The sequence below is a fragment of the Pyrus communis genome, chromosome 8 (assembly GCF_963583255.1).
Source record: "Pyrus communis chromosome 8, drPyrComm1.1, whole genome shotgun sequence".
In the NCBI taxonomy this organism is placed as follows: Eukaryota; Viridiplantae; Streptophyta; class Magnoliopsida; order Rosales; family Rosaceae; genus Pyrus; species Pyrus communis.
This window is the reverse complement of record NC_084810.1, coordinates 14,791,243-14,814,194: the sequence shown is the minus strand read 5'-3', so window position 1 is coordinate 14,814,194 and position 22,952 is coordinate 14,791,243. Positions and strand designations below refer to the sequence as shown.

General features: G+C 37.8%; 2 protein-coding genes across 2 annotated transcripts; both read left to right on the top strand.

The window, feature by feature from the left end:
* The first annotated feature begins 7,717 nt into the window (after positions 1–7,717).
* On the top strand, positions 7,718–10,101 carry LOC137742601 (glucan endo-1,3-beta-glucosidase 14-like). Its single transcript, XM_068482509.1, has 3 exons — positions 7,718–8,080; positions 8,491–9,566; positions 9,760–10,101. The coding sequence occupies exons 1-3, from the start codon at positions 8,026–8,028 to the stop codon at positions 9,820–9,822; spliced, it is 1,194 nt and encodes a 397-aa protein (XP_068338610.1). The 5' UTR covers positions 7,718–8,025; the 3' UTR covers positions 9,823–10,101.
* A 6,920-nt stretch (positions 10,102–17,021) lies between these two features.
* LOC137743419 (glucan endo-1,3-beta-glucosidase 14-like) lies at positions 17,022–19,137 on the top strand. The gene is made up of 3 exons (XM_068483306.1): positions 17,022–17,187; positions 17,598–18,682; positions 18,876–19,137. Exons 1-3 carry the CDS (start codon positions 17,133–17,135, stop codon positions 18,936–18,938), a joined length of 1,203 nt encoding a protein of 400 aa, XP_068339407.1. The 5' UTR covers positions 17,022–17,132; the 3' UTR covers positions 18,939–19,137.
* The last annotated feature ends 3,815 nt before the right edge of the window (positions 19,138–22,952 follow it).

Sequence of the window (22,952 nt, the reverse complement as noted above, 5' to 3'; positions counted from 1 at the left end):
TTTATTAAATTTCTAACAAATTAATAAACCAGCTTGAAGGCCAACAAAGTTCAAGCAAAGCAGAACAAAAAGGAAAAGAAGAAAACTCCTAAGTCTAAGCAAAAAGACTACTTCTTGGCAGCCTGTGCAACCACAGATTCCTCGACTGCCATGCCTTCAATAACCGCATCGCTCTTAACAACTAAAGCTTCCATCAGCTTATCCTCAGCTACCCCTACCTGGACTGGCTAACCCTCAACTGCTCCACCAAAGGCAGCCTCAAATGAGAAATCAAGCAGATCAACTGAAGAAATGGAAAAAGTCTCGAAGTCCTTCCCTGAAAACTCATAACCAAGCTTGTAGATGGTTTACATAACCAAGCTTGTAGAAATCGGCCTGACAGGAAGCAAGCGCCACTTCGTGACCAGCTTTCTCATTCTTCAATTGCATATTCTCCTCGACAAGCCTAGTGTGAGCACCCTGTAGCTCATTCAGTTCCGTTTTTAGGTTTTCGCTAGCAGACAATGCACCTTGCTAATTCACTTCCTTAGACTCAAGCTTACCGATAACCTCCTTGAAACGAGACACTTCAGCATGCATGAACATAAACTCATCACCCTTGGCAAAACAAGTAGATCGTACCTCCAAATTGACAAGCTCAAGTTTCTCGACCACCGGAGAAACACAACTGACTTCCTTTTTTGCAGCTTTCAACATCGCCTAAGTTACACTAAGCCTAACATTCAAATGGGGGACCTCCTCAAGAGCGATCTCCAGCTGCAAAGAAGTGGGGGCAAAGACATTAAACCCCTTCAAAATAGTGAGTTCAGATTTGAGCTTCTCAATATTTTCAATAGCCGAGCGAAGCTGAGCTATCAATGCCACTTCGGCCTTCTTAGCATACTTGACAACATCATGATCAACGCACATAGACTCAGCTGCTAAGATCAAAGTCTTATGCATTGTAGCAATCAGGAGAGACCTCATCGAGTATGCAAAACGTTTCGCAAAGGAATCTGAACGGATGTCAACTTTCCCAACATTGTCGACAAACTTGGTGTATGCATCAACATCCACAAGTAGGTCAGCCTTCAGCAGTGCACAAACCTCGGGAAACTCAATAGCCTCAGACTCGGTGGATCTCTCATAATTGCCCATGCGAGCAGATTTCCCCTTCTCAGTAGATGAGTCAGTCATGGCAGAATGAGGAGTAGACCTAGACACCACCATAGCAGCAGAATCCACCTTCCTACTCTTTATAGCAGTGAGCCTTTTAGAAGCAAAACCAGACTTAGCTCCTAACGAACACTTCAATATAAACCTGGATACCAGATGCGTCACCAAACTCTTTCGCTAGGCAAGTCTCTCAGCAATGGATGTGCTTACCTTCGGAGCAGTAGGTTTCACAAGCTCAGGCTCAACGGTCATCTTCGTCCCCTTGGGGAAAGTTAGATCAATGACAAGCTTCTCGGCAGCAGACGAGCTCCTACGAGCAGCATAAAAAGGCATCCGTTTCTTCTCGGTTGAAGACTCACAAGCAGGTGAGGAAGATCTTTTCTTTCCACCCTCATTGGTAGCACGTTTTACAACAGTGATCAGGTGAGCCAACGCTTCGTCCTTTATCCGCTTTATCTCTTCCTTTGGAGGCAGGCCACTTTTCTCCTGACGAAGAGGGCTGAGCAACCAACGCCACTCACGGTACTCATTAGGAATGGCCAAGGGGACGTGCTCCTTCTTCATATCTGCCGAAGTCCTTGGAGTTGAGCCAAACTCCGAATCTACACAAAGTAAGAAAGACATCAATAAATTAAAGTCATGTAGCAGCTCAACAAAAAACTCAAGCAGGACAAGAATGCAGCAGTTCACTTACCACTGATAAAGTTAGTTAGGACATGTAGCTCAAGAGAAGAGTCTGACTCCCACTCTCCGCTCACCTTCAAGGTGTCTTTCGCCTACTCATGATCACCTTTGCTAATAGCATCAAGCAACTTATGGCGAGACCTCAGCTGCCCCACACCTTCCTTGTGGCCGATCTCAGAGAAGTACCAGAATTCATTTATGGTCAAACCAAGATCATAGAACCTGCTCAAGTTCGAGAACCCCACCTTTGCACGAACTGCATTTGGGGAGCATTGAGCAGGCGCACACTTTATGGAGCAGATCACCTCCTGGAAAAGACGTGGCATGGGAAAAGTGAATCCAAGCACAAAATAATATAGATGGAATTTGATAGCTCTCTTCCTAGCAGAGGCACCATCGATGCATGGTTCATGACTGCTATCATCTTTCACCTGCTTGATGTGAACTCCAGGCAGAATCGCATGCTTGTACGCCTCAAGAAAATCTCGAAACAGCTCGTCGGAATTAATCTTGACATGTGCAGCCTTGAAGTAGCCCACCTTGCCGGAAGAACCACCTTGACGGTACAAAGGTGGAGGATATTCGTCACTTTTGCGATCGAAGAAAGACATCTCAAAGTCTCTGCAAAAAGCACAAAGAAAAATATTCAGAGGGCAGCTCGCGAGAAGAGAATTCAAATAATAATAATATGTGTGTGTGTGCATATATATAAAGAGAACCGCACAACCTGAGGGCCCCAGGTCCTTACCCACGCGGCCCAAGCCGCTCGGCCCAGCGAAAGAGGAGGCCTGTGCCTTCTCCCTTTCCTCTTCTTCACGCGCCAAGCACTCCAAATAGGCCCTAAGGCCCACGGCCCAATTCAACAGAGAAGAGGCGAGTGCCCCGCGCCTCTCTCCCTCTCTTCTACAACCCAGCAAGGCCTAACCTCTCTCTCTCTCTCGGCCCAACCTCTCTCGCTCTTTATCACCTACTACAGCAGACCCGAGTGTGCTCCACTAAGCTTAGTCTGTGCCAAGCTCACTTAGAGGGGCTAGAGCCCTACGGCTCGCCCAGCCCAGCGCCCTTGCACTACAGCCAACCCTTGCGGCGCCACCAAGCAGCCTCGTGGCTCCTTGTCATGTGTCACTCACACCCACAGCCCTGTCAAGCCAATTTTTTCAAGTCCCAAGACTCTAAAAAAAATCAAGAAAAAGAAAATTCAATTTTTTCTTACCTTGGTGTGGCACGGAGAAGAAGAACTACAATGAGAGACGACTCTTAGCAAGGTCAAGACGCTAGGGGAGAGGGAGTAAAAATTTCATGTGGCTTCTCTTCCTTGTTGGAATAAAGATTGCTCTTCAAACTTATTTAATCCCCTGCTTAAGGCAAAATTAAATAGGAATTGGGGGTAATTATTTTCCTTTTCCTAGAAGAAGGCTATCTCTAAATCAAGAAAGAAGATCAAGTTCAAATTGGGAAACAACGTCACAAGCCTAAGTAGCTTGGGATTCCTGCACCTACAATCATTTTCCTGCGTGCAGCACAGTAGGTGTGGGGGCATTTGTGGAGCCTAAAATAATCCCAAAAAATCTAGAGGCAACACGTGGCTTTTATTCAAAGAAGACAAGATTGCCCTCAATAAATGGGCAAGCTCATCGGATGCTCCCACGTGCAGCTCACACCCCTGGAGGTCTCAGCAGCTGAATACGACTGCCCACAGCTCACCTGCCCTTGGCAAGGAATTAAAGATAAGGATTGATTACCCAAATTCTATCTTTAATACATTCCTAATTGGAGATTGACTCCAATCAAGTAAGTAATCCTAATTTAAATCAATTAGGGATAATTACTCCATTATCTCAAGAAATTATTTCCTATTAAATATCTTGGGAATATTTAGAGAATATATCTCCATTAAACAATATATGGACGGCCCTAGCCCAATAAATACCCCATATTCTACCAAATTTTCAGAGCTTTGGCAACCCTAAAAAAGCCCTAAACATTCTACTCTCTCACAAAAACTAACTTAGGCATCGGAGATCCGTTGACCTAAACCCCCCCCCCCCCGCCCCACCTCATGGGTGTGTGAGGCTTAGGTCTATGATCAAAGGTGTTGATTGTTTTACATGTGCATTTTCGTCGAGACTAAAGACGACGGAAATTTGCATCGACAGCTAACATTTCATTGATCTTTGACTTTGAATATTTATGAATTTGCGTTGAAGCATAGCCGCACAACTCATAAACACGTGATTTATGCTAACCTACAATTGGACGATATGCGGTTTCCTATAATCACATATTTGTACTCTGCAACTCACATTCGTAAACTTGTAAATTACAAAAACAAAAATGGTGGTTGGGATGTGGCATGCTAGGACGGTGGTGGTCATAGTGGAGGGCAATGGTGGTGGAGAATGTGATGGTGGAATTGATGATGGTAGTGGTAGTGACACGTAATAGATGCCACTTTCAAGTTATGAAAAACATGTATTTTTGGATCATACGCTCCGTCCGTTAATCATGCCCTTCTTTTTGATTATTTTAAAATATGTTTTTTTTAGTATAAAAGGGCGTGATCATGCGCTTTCATAGAGAAATCTGACAAATAAACAAATAAAAGATATGCATTTCAATATAATAATTATAAAAAAAAACTAAAACAAAGGCCGCATACCCGGAAAAGAATCATGACACGTGCCATTGCTGAGCTGTCAACCGACCTTTCTGTTGAACGCGCGAAGAAGCCGCACCTTTCTGTTGAACGCGCGAAGAAGCCGCCCCAAAGCGGTGCTAGACAGACCTTTTATTAAAAGCACCTTTGATCAGCAAAACACACCTTCTATTAAAAACACCATAATTATTTAGAAAAAAAATTAAAAATTAATCATGATAAATTTACCTTTTTGTATCGTATGGTGTTAGAAATAGAATCTCTCTACATTATTTTTGGCTAATGCTAGGAGATCTCATAATTTATTTTAAATTAAATTTACAAACAAATAATGTTGTTGTATATAATTAGATTATTAGTTAAGTATCCATAAACATTTATATTTTTTTATATTAATGATACGTTATTTAATTTATAAATTTTAATTTAAAATTTTAATCTCTCTAATAATATTCTATATTAGTTTGTAATTGACACAGAACAGCACCAGTCTGAGTATACCTGCTCTCCTAGTGTTGGCTTATATCAATGTCATCACTTTGGACATTTGGAATAAAAGGTGACCTTTCAGCTCACACCTTTTCCCCTTTCATAGCCCATTCATAGATTCTCTATTTTCTCACCATCATAAACTGTGTATGCAAATTATACACTTAATCATTCGTCATGTATTATTTTACTTAATTTTAATTTTTTTTTTCAAAATTAAAAAAGTAACGTTTATATTCCATTTTTAACTACATATATTATATTTTTGTGACACTAGTAAACTAAATTTCAACTGCTAAACTCAATCTTATAATTTACATTCTTGAATTTTATTAGTTGTAGTATAAGAACTGTCACGATGCTCGTTTGGAAATATAAATACTAATCATTCACACACGTATGAACGAATATGAACATAATAATTTTTTTGCTGATGTGTATTCAATACATACTTTTTTCACATTAAAATAACACTATATTTTATGAGATGCAAAAGATCGCTTTCATAAATGACGGTTTTTGTTTTGCATAAGTTTTCTTCAACTTGCTTGGCATGGTGGATCTCTGTATTTATCGGACGTTGATTAATTGAAAAAGCTTGGTAAAAGGGCCAGCACGCTGATAGCGAAGCACATGATACCAAACTTGATTGCGTCATATGATAAGACTTCGTTGAATCGTTTTCCCCTGCACTTACACATCGTTCTACACGACAAAAAGAAGATATTTATTCAACTTTCAGATCCTGCTATCGACAATGCTAAACCATAATGCAGTCTATTAGTTAAGAGAGTTTATTGTAAGCGGTGAATTGCTTCAGTGGTCAAGGTTTTTTTCAACTAATTATGTTCTGAGTTTAAATTCGCATTGCCGAGATTAGTCTGGATAGACTAAACAGTGAATTTTTTATTTTGAATAGAAAATATTTTTGAAAATATGTCACACGTTCTGTTTGCATCACGATTTATTAAGTTTGATCAAGTCGAAGGAGTCGTCTACAATTTGCTTATGTTTCCTTTTAAATGTATTCGTTTTCTTTTCAAATGGTAGGGATTTAATGAATTCAAAAAGCTGTTACTTTCCTGAATAGAACTAAATTCATGTTATGTTTCTATTGATTGAACCAAAAATAAGTCAAGATCTGATATGTATACAATGAATTAAGTAAAGTGTTAGTTAGAGGATTCATGAACTCATACAACAAGGTTAGAAGTCAAACCAGCAAAAAAACTGACCCAAAGAGTTCCGTTCTCCTTTTGCATTTGATAATTCAATGGTAATTAATGATATGGACAGTTGCCTATAATCTCATCTCAGCTCCTTCATTATCTAAATCGAAACCTAACTATCACTTAATACTACGATATAGTGTATTACTCTTCACTTGTAAGTAGGAAGTTTTATGTTCAATTCTCGCCAAATACAAATTTGAATCATATTATTGTTAACTAATTGTGAAGCTAAGCACACTCTTTATTCCTTAATGTTGATAAATATTGTTGGTTAAAAAGGAATTTGCAAATCAAACTGCCCAAAGATGGCAAAAGAAACAGAAAATATAGGAAAAATCACTTTGACTTTCCATACGTAACCTAGCCTAGTGGTAAGGGCGCAGATTGCGGTTCCCCAATAAACAAAAAAATGTAGGAGGTCCCGGTTTCGATACTCCGAGTTGATGAGTCTACTTGATAGTGGTCACGGATAGAGTGAAATTCCCCTTAGCCTATTCAGGGGCGGAATAGGTGAATAATTGTGACTTGTCACAAGTTGTCTTTTTTTTTTTTTTTTTTTTTTTTTTAAACAAACGATATTATCTACATTAAGAAAAAGAGAATAAGTTCAATCTCATAATGAATTAGTAATAAATTAATAATGAACAAACAAATTTACCGTGCGGGTAAGTCACCATATCCAACAGAGACTAAGCTGAATTTAATACGTCAAAGCAAACAATTGGCTTTTAAAAATCGCTAAATCAAAAGCCCGCATAAAACAAACAAAATATAAAATCCAAATAAATATTGGTGCAAAAGTTGGAAACTCCTCCACCATGATATAAACGAATCAGTGTGTACCCCAGAAACAAAGCTTTACTTTGGTGTACACTAGATCCTTTTTTCTTTTTGCTCAATTGTGATTGAATGTCACTTAAAGTTCATTTTGGCTTAAATTCAATCAAATTGAAGGTTGTTTAGTGACCTATATGTTTCAAGTGGATAGCAAAATTTACTATGCTAATTAGAATTCTTAATTGAATTGTCGATTTATTTGATATCAAAACAGATAAAAGTGTTGAAACAAGAAATCTGTGTGGGAGTTGCGTTACTCAATCAATCATACACAACTTGTTTTTTCTGAACAAATATTTTTTCTTTGTCATTAGCCCCTACTATTGGGTGACATATCTTTCTACTTGAAAGCAATGGCATGTTCATAATTTTAACTTTAGGGGGAGTCTCTCTGTAAAACGTCCAAGTTTTTTTAGTGAGGCAATTCGTCGAGCAGTTTGTGGGCATGTCGTCATCTGTTGAGCCATGTTGGCTGTATGTCAATCGAGTTTGTCGAGATCCTCTACCTAATGTTATCGAGGCCTCCTGTCAAGATACTTTGAGTATACATTTCATCAAGTAATTAGTGGGTACAAAAAAGGCACATACCATAAATTCAAAGGACTTTACATTTATTTTCCGACCTCTATAAATTCTACAACCACCCTAGTCCCTATATTGATTCGCCCCTGCTTATAAGTTATAAGTAGAATATCTAAAATTTTGTTCCCATAATGAGTTTAATGCTTAATTATATGATTTCACGTTGTGTATAAATTTTTGTAAAATATGTGTGTCAAAACAAAATCTTTTATTCTTTGACCTAAAAACCTTTTCTTGGAAGGCAAAGCGCACGCCTATATATATTAAAGGATATTGGGCATTGCTAGGTGGTAAAAGTTGCACGTAGTTCTTGGGATACAGGCCGCAGGGGCTAGTGGGGGAGGTGGCAGAGTTGCCTTGTTGGAGGTGAAGCACAAGATCCGATCAGTAATGGCAACCTCCACTGTCCTATTCACAATTATTCTGCTCTTCCTCGGTCTCTCGGGTTCGTCCTCCTACTTTCTTCCACCTCCACCTGTTTGGTTCCCAAGAAAGTGCAGGAAAATAAAGTAAACACAGAGAAGAAAAGGATGGAAATTTTGAGCTACAAGTCTCAGATTTTCTTTCTGGGTCCTCTTAAAAGAAAATTTTCTCTATTGGGTCTTTATATATTTCCTTGTTGGCTTTCGTGAAAGAAAAAAGTAACTGAAAATTTGAAAATTTTCTTTTTCCTCCCGTCTAGTTTCCTCTGTTTTCTCACCAACCAAACATAATCCAATCTTCTGTTTTGTGAACAATTTATATTAACCACTCAGTAATCTACGATGGTTTTTTTTGCTTTCTAAAATTCGGTATTAGACATTTGACAACGTATTTTCATCGAATTTAGGATCTGAATTTAGTATCTGCTTTCAGATTCAACACTCCAAGTCCAGAGCCTGAGCTTCGGAATCAACTATGGACAAATAGCCAACAACCTCCCATCTCCGTCGCGAGTGGCCGTCCTCCTCCAGTCCCTCAATGTCAGCCGCGTCAAACTCTACGACGCCGATCCCAACGTCCTCCAAGCCTTCTCCAACTCCGACGTCGACTTCATCATCGGCCTCGGCAACGGGTACTTGCAGAGCATGTCCACCGACCCTCTCACAGCCCAGTCCTGGATTCAGCAGAACGTGCAGCCCTATCTCCCCCAGACCAAAATCACGTGCATCAATGTCGGAAACGAAGTCCTCGGCGGCAACGACACCCAGCTCTGGTCGTACCTCCTCCCGGCAATGCAATCCGTCTACCGCGCCCTCGTCGCCCTCGGCCTTTCCAAACAAGTCGCTGTCACAACCGCGCACTCGCTTACTATTTTAGGAACCTCCTACCCACCGTCGGCGGGGAGTTTCCGACAAGATCTCACTCAGTATATCCAGCCGATCCTCAGCTTCCACTCGCAAGTTAATTCGCCCTTTTTGATAAATGCTTATCCCTACTTTGCTTACAAGGCCAGTCCAAGTGAAGTTTCTTTGGAGTACGCGCTGTTCCAGCCTAATTCCGGCATGGACGATTCAGTCACGAATCTCCACTACGACAACATGCTGGATGCCCAGATTGATGCCGTTTATTCTGCCATCAAGGCGATGGGGTATTCAGACATCGAGGTCCGAATATCCGAGACCGGCTGGCCTTCGAAAGGGGATGCAAACGAGGCCGGCGCCACGCCGGAAAATGCTGGTATTTACAATGCTAATCTGTTGAGGAAAATTGAAGAGAATCAAGGGACGCCGGCGATGCCTAAAGTTCCGGTCGACATTTACGTTTTTGCACTTTTTAACGAGGATTTGAAGCCCGGTCCTACGTCGGAGAGGAACTACGGACTATATTATCCGGATGGTACTCCGGTTTATGATATCGGATTCCAGGGTAATCCTCCTGGAGTCCAGGGTAATCCTCCGGGAGTCCGGGGTCTTCCTCAGCTAACTTTTTCTGCAGACTCGAATGTAAATGTACGTAAACATTACCTTTTGTTAATTATTCTTTCTATGATCTTGGGTTGGAATTAATTTTCTTGAATTTTGAATACAGCGATATATTTATATTAATTTGATATCTAAGCGGAGAAAATTACTACTGTACCGTAATTTTCTTAAATTTCTGAACAATGATGTCTAATGCTATATTTTTCTTTGTTTTTTTCAGGCCATGTCCATCTTCAATTTTCTGATCCTTCTCATTGTGTACTTATTATTATGTGCTTATTAGAGCTCATGTATTTTATGAACAACTTTTTGGGGAGGAAGACATGCAGACGGGAGCAAACCTGAATTCCAGAAGATTTTTTCAAAAGCAATAGGAATTCTAATAGGTTATATTAATAGCTTTAATTCTTCTTATACTGTACACATTTAGTTTCATTGATCTTCTACACTAGTGAGCTAGCCAATAATCTTCCATTAGCAGCTCAATTTTACACAATATTGTCGTTCTCATTGTATTTTTATCGAGATTCACTACTTTGCTTTTGACGTCTTATGTTCAATTTTTTTTTTTCACTTCTATCGAAAAAAAAAAAATATTCAGTATGCGTCTGGTGTTTTATGTTCAATTTTCATTTTTCTACAATCAATTATATCAAGGAGAAAAAAAATTGTGATATGCATGGACTATTTTGATCTAATATAAGATCTAATACAAAATCGAATGCAGTAACATTTTACGATTTATATAACCATCACTATTGAGTGAAATACGACTTCGTTGTTGATGGTGTTGTACGGTGGGAAATCAAATGGCATCTGTGAGGTAAAGGCTGTCAGGTTCTGTCCACTTCATACGTGCACCAAGTAGACTTTTGACACACAAAAATATCAAATTTTATGAGTACAATGCCACATAAATTGTTTGTTTATATGAGCGGAAGCAAATGGTAACGCATCCCTATCCTTCCTTATCATTCCACTTGTAATCATGCATGCGAATCTTTCTGTATAAAATTCTGTATGGCTTCTGCTTCACAAAAGTCCGAATTGGCTTTTGACTCTTCCAAAGCGTTGCCTTATTTTTCAAATTTTAATTTTAGAGCTATCTGAATTATAAAATATAGTCCATATCATAAATAAAACAAAATAATATATAAATTTGTACAGGGATGGAACTAAAAATTTCTTTTGGGGACAACTTGAAAAACAACCAAGGAAACCTTATTAGGGTTTAGGAATTTCAAATGACGACGTATCACAATTCTAATATTATAAAAACTTTAATGTAGTAGTGGAAAGTGGCAAGTTGATGAGAAAAATATTAACACACAAGAGGCGGATGAGGGATTTATCGGTTTCAATGACAGAACAAGAGCACTTTTGATCATATTATGTTTGATATAGAGTAGATGTAGTATGAAGGTATGCTTAATATTAGACGTATATTTTCTTCAAAGATAACACGTATATATATATAATTACAGTATGCAGCTTAATTAACGAATTACTTAATTGGGGACATCTGCCTCCTGTAGGCCTCTATTGGCTTCGTCCATAAATTTGTATACGAGAAGTTTATTTTCAAAACTCTCGAGATTTGTTGTGATAAAATTCAACAATTAATAATACGTAGTTTAATTAAAATAATATCAATGATATTGTTATTGACTCATAATGCGGCTTAACGTCCATGAAATCTTTCGTATGGTCACCAAAATTAAATGAGAATTCAGAAATCCTTATCAACTTAACCTTTGGCGTGTGAACTGTTAACTCAAAAGTGGCAAGAGCTCTTTGTCTTTAACACGGCTCTGCATTTTGTTTTCCTCTATTTGCGGCCTTTCGAGTTATTGAAATCTAAGTTTTTGAACTTACATGCATTAGGGTGACGAAGTTTTTGCTTGATTTTATATATCCTGTCAAGCTTGAGTCAAACTTTGACCACATAATAATTATTATTCTTCAAACTTTGGATATTATTATTTTTTATCATATCCAGTTTAGACCTTCAACTAACTTAAGTTCAACTTGCCATTGTTATTTGCATCCAGTGCTATTCATTTTTACTTGCTTGAGAATTGAGAGAAACTCTCTATTGTAACAAATGTATTGGTTTGTAGATTTGCAATCGATGATTGTCATTTGTTTAACAGTATAACTCGTTCAATAAATATTTGTCATGTGGCTTCATTGATTACAAGATAGTTTTCTCCGCTTGATCACCCTGCTAATTTGTCCATACCTGACATTAGTATTCTCTGCCGCCTGTAATATTTCTAATCCTTAATTATGTGATAACGACGGTTAGAAGACTTGGTACAAATGTAATAATATAATTATATGATAAAAATAGAGGCATTTTTCTTCAGTACTTATGTGCAAAGATTTTCGCCAAAAAAGCAGGCGCAGCGAATATAATATTGTAGATAAATTAAACTTAGCGATCAAGATTGTTCATTAATTATTTGGTGGGTGAAAAAAAATAATTAGTGTTATAATTTTGTTTTACGAATGTAAACAAGATCAAGCAAAGCAATATATAGTGCGGGTCGCTTTCATTCTTTTGCATTGTAGGATTCTCATCAGCAATTCAGCTGCAGCCTGGCCCCCCAAACCCAAGTAGGATAAGCTTTGACAGATACATATATATACACATTGAGCCTACAACACATCGAACTTCAACGATATAAACCATTTATTTTTCAACTTAGACGTTGAACTAATTAGAGGAACCCAGTTGATGAGGCGTGGATCAAGCAAGATATGTGATGTTGGGTTGGCAGTTGACAACCAACTGGATTTTCAGACAGCTTGATCCAACCATTTGGTTTATTAATTAATGATGTCAAATTATAAGAGGTTTCATTTCATTGGTTTTAAGGAAACAGAATACCACATTTAATACAATTCTCCTAATTAAATTGTTAGCCTCACATTTTCTGGTCTTGGATGATTGCGGACATGCCAATACGCGGTCGAATAGGCGAAGTGTGTACTTCATTTTTTTTTTTTTCCTTAACTTCTTCAAACAATTACAGCTAAGGAAGCAACCCCTAGGAGTCAGATGTTGCATGTTGTTGAGGCCCAAAAACGTAAAGAGCAGGCCCAATTATCACGAGAGCCCCAAGTCAAGAGCGAATACATGCAAAGGTGCGGGATTGAGGAAAGAATATATTTACAACCATGTCACACTACATTAATTAAGCCAGATATTTATATAATCACACCATGTCCATGCCTATTTGTCACGCTAAAGTAAGCCCAAGTCACATGCTCGGTGTTTGTCAAGTAAATTATGGTGTAGATGGTTACATGAGTTTATTGAGCCTATGTGGAGTCAAGATTATGGAGGATTTTAGGCTGCTTGGGGCCAAATATCCAAGCCCATAACCCTTGTATCCCACATAGGCAAGCATTGAGAGAGAACATACTTAATTTACCCATTTCCTAGCAAGCTAACCAATCTAATTAGAAAGGAATCAAGTCATATCTCTAAGATCATGTGAAACCCCTAGCAAAACATGCATTTAATAAAGAGAGGTTGACTTTCCCTTCCCAGCTCACACAAAAGTTCAACATGCAAAAGCCATGAGGTGCGCTACCAAAAGTAGTGCTTGTGGAAAGCTGACCCGGGAAAGCAACGCCTTGCGAAGGAAGCATGATGCAGGTTTGACAGGTTGGTAGCACCTAGCCATCTTGCACCGAAATAGAGGGTAGCAGAAGAACTAGGGAGTAGGGAGTAAAGGGGAAAAGAAACAAGCCATAACTAGATATTCCTTGGAAAGGAATCATTCAACTACAAACACGGGTCAAGAATTTTAGAGGGGGATTCAAGATAACAAGGAGGGCCAAAGAAACCCACGAGGCATCACTCTGCAACACGACTCAATAAGTACAAATAGTAGTTTAATTAATTTAAGTAGATACAAATAGTAGTTTAATTAATTTAAACAACACATAGGAGTTGATGTGTAATTGTTGTACTATAATAATTTTCAATGTGGTGGGAACACGACCTAATACATCAAATGTCATAATACAATTGGTTAAAATAAAATTCAAATGTCCAACAAATTATAATATTACACTTAATATACCAGACCATATATTCAACACACTTAAAAATCTCATATTCGGCAGATGGTAAGAAATTCTAGTGAGGGCTTCATGGTTGATCAAACGAGAACCTAAGGCCATCTCAATTGAGGGCCAAATCCCCAACTTAGCCCCTTTTCTCAAAACCCATCTTCAATGGAGGGTTATAAAGAATCTACCCTAAAGGATGTAGGCGCCAATTCCTGAGGGCTTGCTACATTTGCCCCATTGGGTAAGAATGAGTCATCACTGTTCATGGCCCCATAAAGAGAAAAAGACTATCTGGGACATCATATAGCAGTTATTGTGTGCTTCTGGTTGCATGTTTTATCATGCACCCGCAACTTTTTATACACAAACTGACAAACTGTTTATGCAGGCCCAGATCTCTAGCCGTTACAATTTTTTTTTAACGTGAAAACAAATTTTAAATTAAAATTATTTGAAATCTTGCTAATCGGTTCTCATCTTTTTTTTAATTTTTTTAATTTTTTTGGGAAAATATCGGTTCTCATTCTTACACCTGTTATACTCTAAACACGTCTCTCCAAAGATAGATATATTCGGTATACATCTTCTTAAAAAAATAATTTGTTCAAAATATTATATTTAGATAGGTACAGATAATGTTTTAATTAATTTAAACAACACATAGTAGTTGATGTGTGAGTGTTGTACCATGATATTTTTCAATATGCTAATTAAAAAGTAATAAAATATTGAGAGGAATAAAAAAATAGCCCATGTACCCAATGTTCTAAAAGACACTAACTGGTAGTTGGGCGGTAGGTTAAGACCCCTAGTGACTAAGTGGCTAGGCAGACCATGCAGATTTAATTCAATTTATTACATATATATATATATATATATATATATGAATTACAGCCTACTTACACTTTAAAAAAGATTATACTTGTAGTGAGAAATTGGGATAAGTTAAAACTTAAGCCATTTTGGCATTGGCATCATCACACTTGTCTGTGCAGAGAGGGAGAAAGAGAGAGAGAATGCGTCTGTGTGAAGAGACAGAATGAAGAGAAACACGAAACGGTTAGAGAAATAATATGGGTTCTTTTTAATAAACAATTAAAAAAATAATGGAATCCTAAACTCAGAATAGCCTAGCCACCGCCTAGGCCGCCTGATCAGCTTAGGTCACCTAGCCCTTCTAACCTGTCTAACCCGCCTAAGCAATTGCCTACCCCTACTTGATTTTCCTCTACATTTTGACCTTAATCGCATCGATCCTCCACCGCCTAAGTCAATTTTGAGAACAATGCATGTACCATTCAAGATGAAAAATTATAACCCTGCATTATTCCTTAAAGATTATATTTTTAGTGCGCTATATTTAAGAATGGTGGCTAAACATGGCCAAACCATTGGAGATGCTCTTAAGAAGGCCAATGAGATCTAACTAGAGTTCTTTTTTCCTTTAAGCAATGGTACAAGAGAAGGAGAAATTTTTCCAGGTTCTGGTCACATACGACCCCTGGTGTTCTAAGGAATGAAAATTAGACACGTGGCTCTTCCATGTTTCAATTAAATTGCAGTATGATAATTTCTGAGATAGTGGGCCCAGCAAACTAGAAAATAGAAACTTCGTTAAACTCCATCAAACTCTGTCTTTATCTCTGCCTCCTCCTCCATTGCTAATTTCTCAGTTTTGTATAGCTTCTTTGAGTAATTTCTTAGTCTTTTATGGGTATTTATTTTTCTTCTTCTGGCTTTCATACTCTGATTTTCATGAAATCAAACAAGGAGTACTGAATGATTTGGCTTTCATACTCTCATTTTTCTGTAAAATGAGGTTTTTATCTAATTTCATAGAAAGGCCAAAATAACACAACCAAGAAAAATGACAATACAACTCAAAGAAACTGTCTGAAACTAAATCTGAAGCGATTGTTGATAAACTGCAATATAGATTGGTGTCTCTGTATGAGGGCAGGGAAGGCGATCAGAACTAAAGAGTAAGGACAAGAACTAGAGTAAGGGTTCGTTTAAATGTTATTGATGGCAGCAGAAGTTTGGCAGACTTTCTTTTCTCTTTAGTTTATTAAGAATGCAATTTAATTGAAACATGGAAGAGCCACGTGTCTAATTTTCATTCGTTGGAATACCAGGTGTCATATGTGACCGGAACCTGGAAAATTTTCTCCAAGAGAAGGAGATTTGGATTAAATACACATTGTGTCAACCTGGTTGACTCAACCATAGTAACTTCGACATTTATGGAAGTTAAGTTGAAGACTTCTCACTTACAAGTAAACAGAAATGTCAATAAATCATGATATTAAAAGAGCTTAATGTTGATTTAATTACATTTGTTATTCAAAAACTAGTCTTGTGTTCCAATCCAATCCAACATCAATTGGATAAAGGTTGGACTAGAATGGATGCATCAAGTTGAAAGTCAAAGTTATCCATAACAGACGAATGAACATAATATGACATTATAAATTTTACTTTATTAATTGAAAAGAAATAAATATAACAGTCATCGAGAAGGCTATACAACTCGAGGAGACTGCATCTTGTCAGACTTACATTTTACAAAGTTACAAAATGTTCTATTTATAAAAGATATTTTACAAAGTTACAAAATATCCTATTTATAAAGGGTTAGTGCCCAAATTTTATTTATAATTGACACACCTCAACCTGAAATGTCCACTAGGATTCTGAATCGAACTGTGCTGGCCAACACTCGGAGAAGTTTTCTTCAACTTGCTTGGCATGGTGGATCTCTGTATTTATCGGACGTTGATTAATTGAAAAAACTTTGGTAAAAGGTCAAGCACGCTGATAGCGAAGCACATGATACCAAACTTGATTGCGTCATATGATAGACTTCGTTGAATCGTTTTCCCCTGCACCTACACTTCGTTCTAGACAACAAAAAGAAGATATTTATTCAACTTTCAGATCCTGCTATCGACAATGCTAAACCATAATGCAGTCTATTAGTTAAGAGAGTTTATTGTAAGTAGTGAATTACTTCAATGGTTAAGGTTTTTTTCAACTTATTATGTTCTAAGTTTAAACTCGTATTGTCGAGATTAGTCTGCTTAGACTTAACAGTGAATTTTTTATTTTGAATAGAAAATATTTTTGAAAATATGTCACACGTTCTGTTTGCATCACGATTTATTAAGTTTGATCAAGTCGAAGGAGTCGTCTACAATTTGCTTATGTTTCCTTGTAAATGTATTCGTTTTCTTTTCAAATGGTAGGGATTTAATGAATTCAAAAAGCTTTTATTCAAAAAGCTTTTGTAAAATATGTGTATCAAAACAAAATCTTTTATTCTTTGACCTAAAAACCTGTTCTTGGAAGGCAAAGCGCACGCTCCTATATATATATATATATTAAAGGATCTTGGGCATTGCTAGGTGGTAAAAGTTGCACGTAGTTCTTGGGATACAGGCTGCAGGGGCTAGTGGGGGAGGTGGCGGAGTTGCCTTGTTGGAGGTGAAGCACAAGATCCGATCAGTAATGGCAACCTCCACTGTCCTATTCACAATTATTCTGCTCTTCCTCGGTCTCTCAGGTTCGTCCTCCTACTTTCTTCCACCTCCACCTGTTTGGTTCCCAAGAAAGTGCAGGAAAATAAAGTAAACACAGAGAAGAAAAGGATGGAAATTTTGAGCTACAAGTCTCAGATTTTCTTTCTGGGTCCTCTTAAAAGAAAATTTTCTCAATTGGGTCTTCATATATTTCCTTGTTGGCTTTCGTGAAAGAAAAAAGTAACTGAAAATTTGAAAATTTTCTTTTTCCTCCCGTCTAGTTTCCTCTGTTTTCTCACCAACCAAACATAATCCAATCTTCTGTTTTGTGAACAATTTATATTAACCACTCAGTAATCTACGATGGTTTTTTTTGCTTTCTAAAATTCGGTATTAGACATTTGACAACGTATTTTTATCGAATTTAGGAGCTGAACTTAGTATCTGCTTTCAGATTCAACACTCCAAGTCCAGAGCCTGAGCTTCGGAATCAACTATGGACAAATAGCCAACAACCTCCCATCTCCGTCGCGAGTGGCGCGAGTGGCGGTCCTCCTCCAGTCCCTCAACGTCAGCCGCGTCAAACTCTACGACGCCGATCCCAACGTCCTCCAAGCCTTCTCCAACTCCGACGTCGACTTCATCATCGGCCTCGGCAACGAGTACTTGCAGAGCATGTCCACCGACCCTCTCACAGCCCAGTCCTGGATTCAGCAGAACGTGCAGCCCTATCTGCCCCAGACCAAAATCACGTGCATCAACGTCGGAAACGAAGTCCTCGGCGGCAACGACACCCAGCTCTGGTCGTACCTCCTCCCGGCAATGCAATCCGTCTACCGCGCCCTCGTCGACCTCGGCCTTTCCAAACAAGTAGCTGTCACAACCGCGCACTCGCTTACTATTTTAGGAAACTCCTACCCACCGTCGGCGGGGAGTTTCCGACAAGATCTCACTCAGTATATCCAGCCGATCCTCAGCTTCCACTCGCAAGTTAATTCGCCCTTTTTGATAAATGCTTATCCCTACTTTGCTTACAAGGCCAGTCCAAGTGAAGTTTCTTTGGACTACGTGCTGTTCCAGCCTAATCCTGGCATGGACGATTCAGTCACGAATCTCCACTACGACAACATGCTGGATGCCCAGATTGATGCCGTTTATTCTGCCATCAAGGCGATGGGGTATTCAGACATCGAGGTCCGAATATCCGAGACCGGCTGGCCTTCGAAAGGGGATGCAAACGAGGCCGGCGCCACGCCGGAAAATGCTGGTATTTACAATGGTAATCTGATGAGGAAAATTGAAGAGAATCGAGGGACGCCGGCGATGCCTAAAGTTCCGGTCGACATTTACGTTTTTACACTTTTTAACGAGGATTTGAAGCCCGGTCCTACGTCGGAGAGGAACTACGGACTATATTATCCGGATGGTACTCCGGTTTATGATATCGGATTCCAGGGTAACCTTCCTGGAGTCCAGGGTAATCCTCCTGGAGTCCAGGGTCTTCCTCAGCAAACTTTTTCTGCAGACTCGAATGTAAATGTACGTAAACATTACCTTTTGTTAATTATTCTTTCTATGATCTTGGGTTGGAATTAATTTTCTTGAATTTTGAATACAGCGATATATTTATATTAATTTGATATCTAAGAGGAGAAAATTACTACTGTACCGTAATTTTCTTAAATTTCTGAACAATGATGTCTAATGCTATATTTTTCATTGTTTTTTTCAGGCCATGTCCATCTTCAATTTTCTGATCCTTCCCATTGTGTACTTATTATTATGTGCTTATTAGAGCTCATGTATTTTATGAACAACTTTTTGGGGAGGAAGACATGCAGACAGGAGCAAACATGAATTCCAGAAGATTTTTTCAAAAGCAAAAGGAATTCTAATAGGTTATGTTAATAGCTTTAATTCTTCTTATACTGTATACATTTAGTTGCATTGATCTTCTACGCTAGAGAGCTAGCCAATAATCTTCCATAGCCGCTCAATTTTACACAATATTGCTGAATAATGGAAAAAAAGTACACACAATTGTCGTTCTCATTGTATTTTTATCGAGATTCACTACTTTGCTTTTGACGTCTTATGTTCAAATTTTTTTTCTCACTTCTATCGAAAAAAAAAAAAATATTCAGTATGTGTCTGATGTTTTATGTTCGATTTTCTTTTTTTTACAATCGATTATATCAAGGGGAAAAAAAATTGTGATATGCTTCGACTACTTTGATCTAATATAAGATCTAATACAAAATCAAATGCAGTAAGATTTTACGATTCAAATAACCAACACTGAAATACGACTTTGTTGACTCCCTTGTTGATGGTGTTGTACGGTGGGAATCAAATAACCAACGCTGTCAGGTTCTGTCCACTTCAAACGTGCACCAAGTAGACTTTTGACAAACAAAAATATCAAATTTTATGAGTACAATGCCAAATAAATTGTTTGTTTTTATGAGCGGAAGCAAATGGTAACGCGTCCGTATCCTTCCTTATCATTCCACTTTTAATCATGCATGCGAATCTTTCTGTATAAAATTCTGTGGGGCTTCTGCTTCACAAAAGTCCGAATTGGCTTTTGACTCGTCCTTTTGCGTTGCCTTTTCTATTTTTCAAATTTTAATTTTAGAGCTATCTGAATTATAAAATATAGTCCATACCATAAATAAAACAAAATAAAATATAAATTTGTACAGAGATGGAACTAAAAATTTCTTCTGGGGACAACTTGAAAAACAACCAAGAAAACCTTATTAGGGTTTAGGAATTTCAAATGACGACGTATCACAATTCCAATATTATAAAAACTTTAATGTAGTAGTGGAAAGTGGCAAGTTGATGAGAAAAATATTAACACACAAGAGGCGGATGAGGGATTTATCAGTTTCAATGATAGAACAAGAGCACTTTTGATCATATTATGTTTGATATAGAATAGATATAGTATGAAGGTATGCTTAATATTAGACGTATATTTTCTTCAAAGATAACACTTATATATATAATTACAGTATGCAGCTTAATTAACGAATTACTTAATTGGGGACATCTGCTTCCCATAGGCCTTTATTGGTTTCGTCCATAAATTTGTATACGAGAAGTTTATTTTGAAAACTCTTGAGATTTGTTGTGATAAAATTCAACAATTAATAATACGTAGTTTAATTAAAATAATATCGATGATATTGTTATTGACTCATAATGCGGCTTAACGTCCATGAAATCTTTCGTATGGTCACCAAAATTAAATGAGAATTCAGAAATCCTTATCAACTTAACCTTTGTTGTGTGAACTGTTAACACAAAAGTGGCAAGAGCTCTTTGTCTTTGACACGGCTCTGCATTTTGTTTTTCCTCTATTTGCGGCCTTTCGAGTTATCGAAATCTAAGTTTTTTACTTTACATGCATTAGGGTGACGATGTTTTCGCTTGATTTTAAATATTATTCTTCAGACTTTGGATATTATTATTTTTTTGTCATATCCAGTTTAGACCTTCAACTAACTGAAGTTCAACTTGTCGATGTTATTTGCGTCCAGTGTTATTCATTTTTTCGTGCTTGAGAATTGAGAGAAACTCTCTATTGTAACAAATGTATTGGTCTGTAGATTTGCAATCGATGATTGTCATTTGTTTAACAGTATAACTCGTTTAATAAATACTTGTCACGTGGTTTCATTGATTACAAGATAGCTTTCTCCGCTCGATCACCCTGCTAATTTGTCCATACCTGATATTAGTATTCTCAGCCGCCTGTAATATTTCTAATCCTTAATTACGTGATAACAACGGTTAGAAGACTTGGAACAAATGTAATATTATAATTATATGATAAAAATAGAGGCATTTTTCTTCAGTACTTATGTGCAAAGATTTTCGCCAAAAAAGCAGGCGCAGTGAATACAATATTGTAGACAAATTAAACTTAGCGATCAAGATTTGTTCATTAATTATTTGGTGGGTGAAAAAAAATAATTGGTGTTAGAATAATTTTGTTTTACGAATGTAAACAAGATCAAGCAAAGCAATATAAAGTGCGGGTCGCTTTCATTCTTTTGCATTGCAGGATTCTCATCAGCAATTCAGCTGCAGCCTGGCCCCCCAAACCCAAGTAGGATAAGCTTTGACAGATACATATATATATATATATATATATATATATATACACACACACGTTAAGCCCACAACACATCGAACTTCAACGATATAAACTGTTTATTTTTCAACTTAGACGTTGAACTAATTAGAGGAACCCAGTTGATGAAGCGTGGATCAAGCAAGATATGTGATGTTGTGTTGGCAGTTGACAACCAACTGGATTTTTAGACAGCTTGATCCAACCATTTGGTTTATTAATTAATGATGTCAAATTATAAGAGGTTTCATTTCATTGGTTTTAAGGAAACAGAATACCACATTTAATACAATTCTTCTAATTAAATTGTTAGCCTCACATTTTCTGGGAGTCTTGGATGACTTCGGACATGCCAATACGCGGTCGAATAGGCGAAGTGTGTACTTCAATTTTTTTATTTTTTTTTATTTTTTTATTTTTCTTAACTTCTTCAAACAATTACGGCTGAGGAAGCAACCCCTCAGAGTTAGATGTCGCATGTTGTTGAGGCCTAAAAATGTGCAGTGATTATGTGCTTCGACTTGTATGTTGTTGAGGCCCAAAAACGTAATGAGCAGGCCCAATTGTCACAAGAGCCCCAAGTCAAGCACGAATACATGCAAAGGTGCGGGATTGAGGAAAGAATATATTCACAACCATGTCACACTACATTAATTAAGCCAAATATTCACATCATGTCCATGCCTATTTGTCACGCTAAAGTAAGCCCAAGTTACATGCTCGGTGTTTGTCAGGTAAATTATGGTGTAGATGGTTACATGCGTTTATTTGGCCTATGTAGAGTCAAGATTATGAAGGATTTTAGGCTACTTGGGGCCAAATATCCAAGCCCATATCCCTTGTAGCCCACATAGGCAAGCATTGAGAGAGAACATACTTAATTTACCCATTTCCTAGCAAGCTAACCAATCTAATTAGAAAGGAATCAAGTCATAGCTCTAAGATCACGTGAAATCCCTAGCAAAACATGCATTTAATAAAGAGAGGCTAACTTTCCCTTCCCAACTCACACATAAATTCAACGTGCGAAAGCCATGAGGTGCGCTACCAAAAGTAGTCCTTGTGGAAAGCTGACCCAGAAAAGCAACACCTTGCGAAGAAGGCATGATGCAGGTTTGACAGGTTGGTAGCACCTAGCCATCTTGCACCGAAATAGAGGGTAGCAGAAGAACTAGGGAGTAAAGGGGGAAAGAAACAAGCCATAACTAGATATTCCTTGGGAAGGAATCATTCAACTACAAACATGGGTCAAGAACTTTAGAGGGGGATTCAAGATAACAAGGAGGGCCAAAGAAACCCACGAGGCATCACTCTGCAACACGACTCAATAAGTACAAATAGTAGTTTAATTAATTTAAATAGGTACAATAGTAGTTTAATTAATTTAAACAACACATAGGAGTTGATGTGTGATTGTTGTACTATAATAATTTTCAATGTGGTGGGACACCAAATGTCAAAATACAATTGATTAAAAAAAAAATATTCAAATCTCTAACGAATTGTAATATTACATTTAATTTACCATATCATATATTCAACACACTAAAAAATCTCATATTCCGCAAAGATGGTAAGAAATTCTAGTGAGGGCTTCATGGTGGATCAAACGAGAACCTAAGGCCATCTCAATTGAGGGCCAAATCCCAACTTAGCCCCTTCTAC

What these genes read in the sequence shown, in the direction of transcription:
- LOC137742601 (XM_068482509.1), top strand. Translation starts at nt 8,026, where the DNA reads ATGGCAACCTCCACTGTCCTATTCACAATTATTCTGCTCTTCCTCGGT. An exon ending in GCTCTTCCTCGGTCTCTCGG is followed by an intron (nt 8,081 to 8,490) that starts GTTCGTCCTCCT and finishes ATCTGCTTTCAG; the next exon opens with ATTCAACACTCCAAGTCCAG. An exon ending in CTGCAGACTCGAATGTAAAT is followed by an intron (nt 9,567 to 9,759) that starts GTACGTAAACAT and finishes TGTTTTTTTCAG; the next exon opens with GCCATGTCCATCTTCAATTT.
- LOC137743419 (XM_068483306.1), top strand. Translation starts at nt 17,133, where the DNA reads ATGGCAACCTCCACTGTCCTATTCACAATTATTCTGCTCTTCCTCGGT. An exon ending in GCTCTTCCTCGGTCTCTCAG is followed by an intron (nt 17,188 to 17,597) that starts GTTCGTCCTCCT and finishes ATCTGCTTTCAG; the next exon opens with ATTCAACACTCCAAGTCCAG. An exon ending in CTGCAGACTCGAATGTAAAT is followed by an intron (nt 18,683 to 18,875) that starts GTACGTAAACAT and finishes TGTTTTTTTCAG; the next exon opens with GCCATGTCCATCTTCAATTT.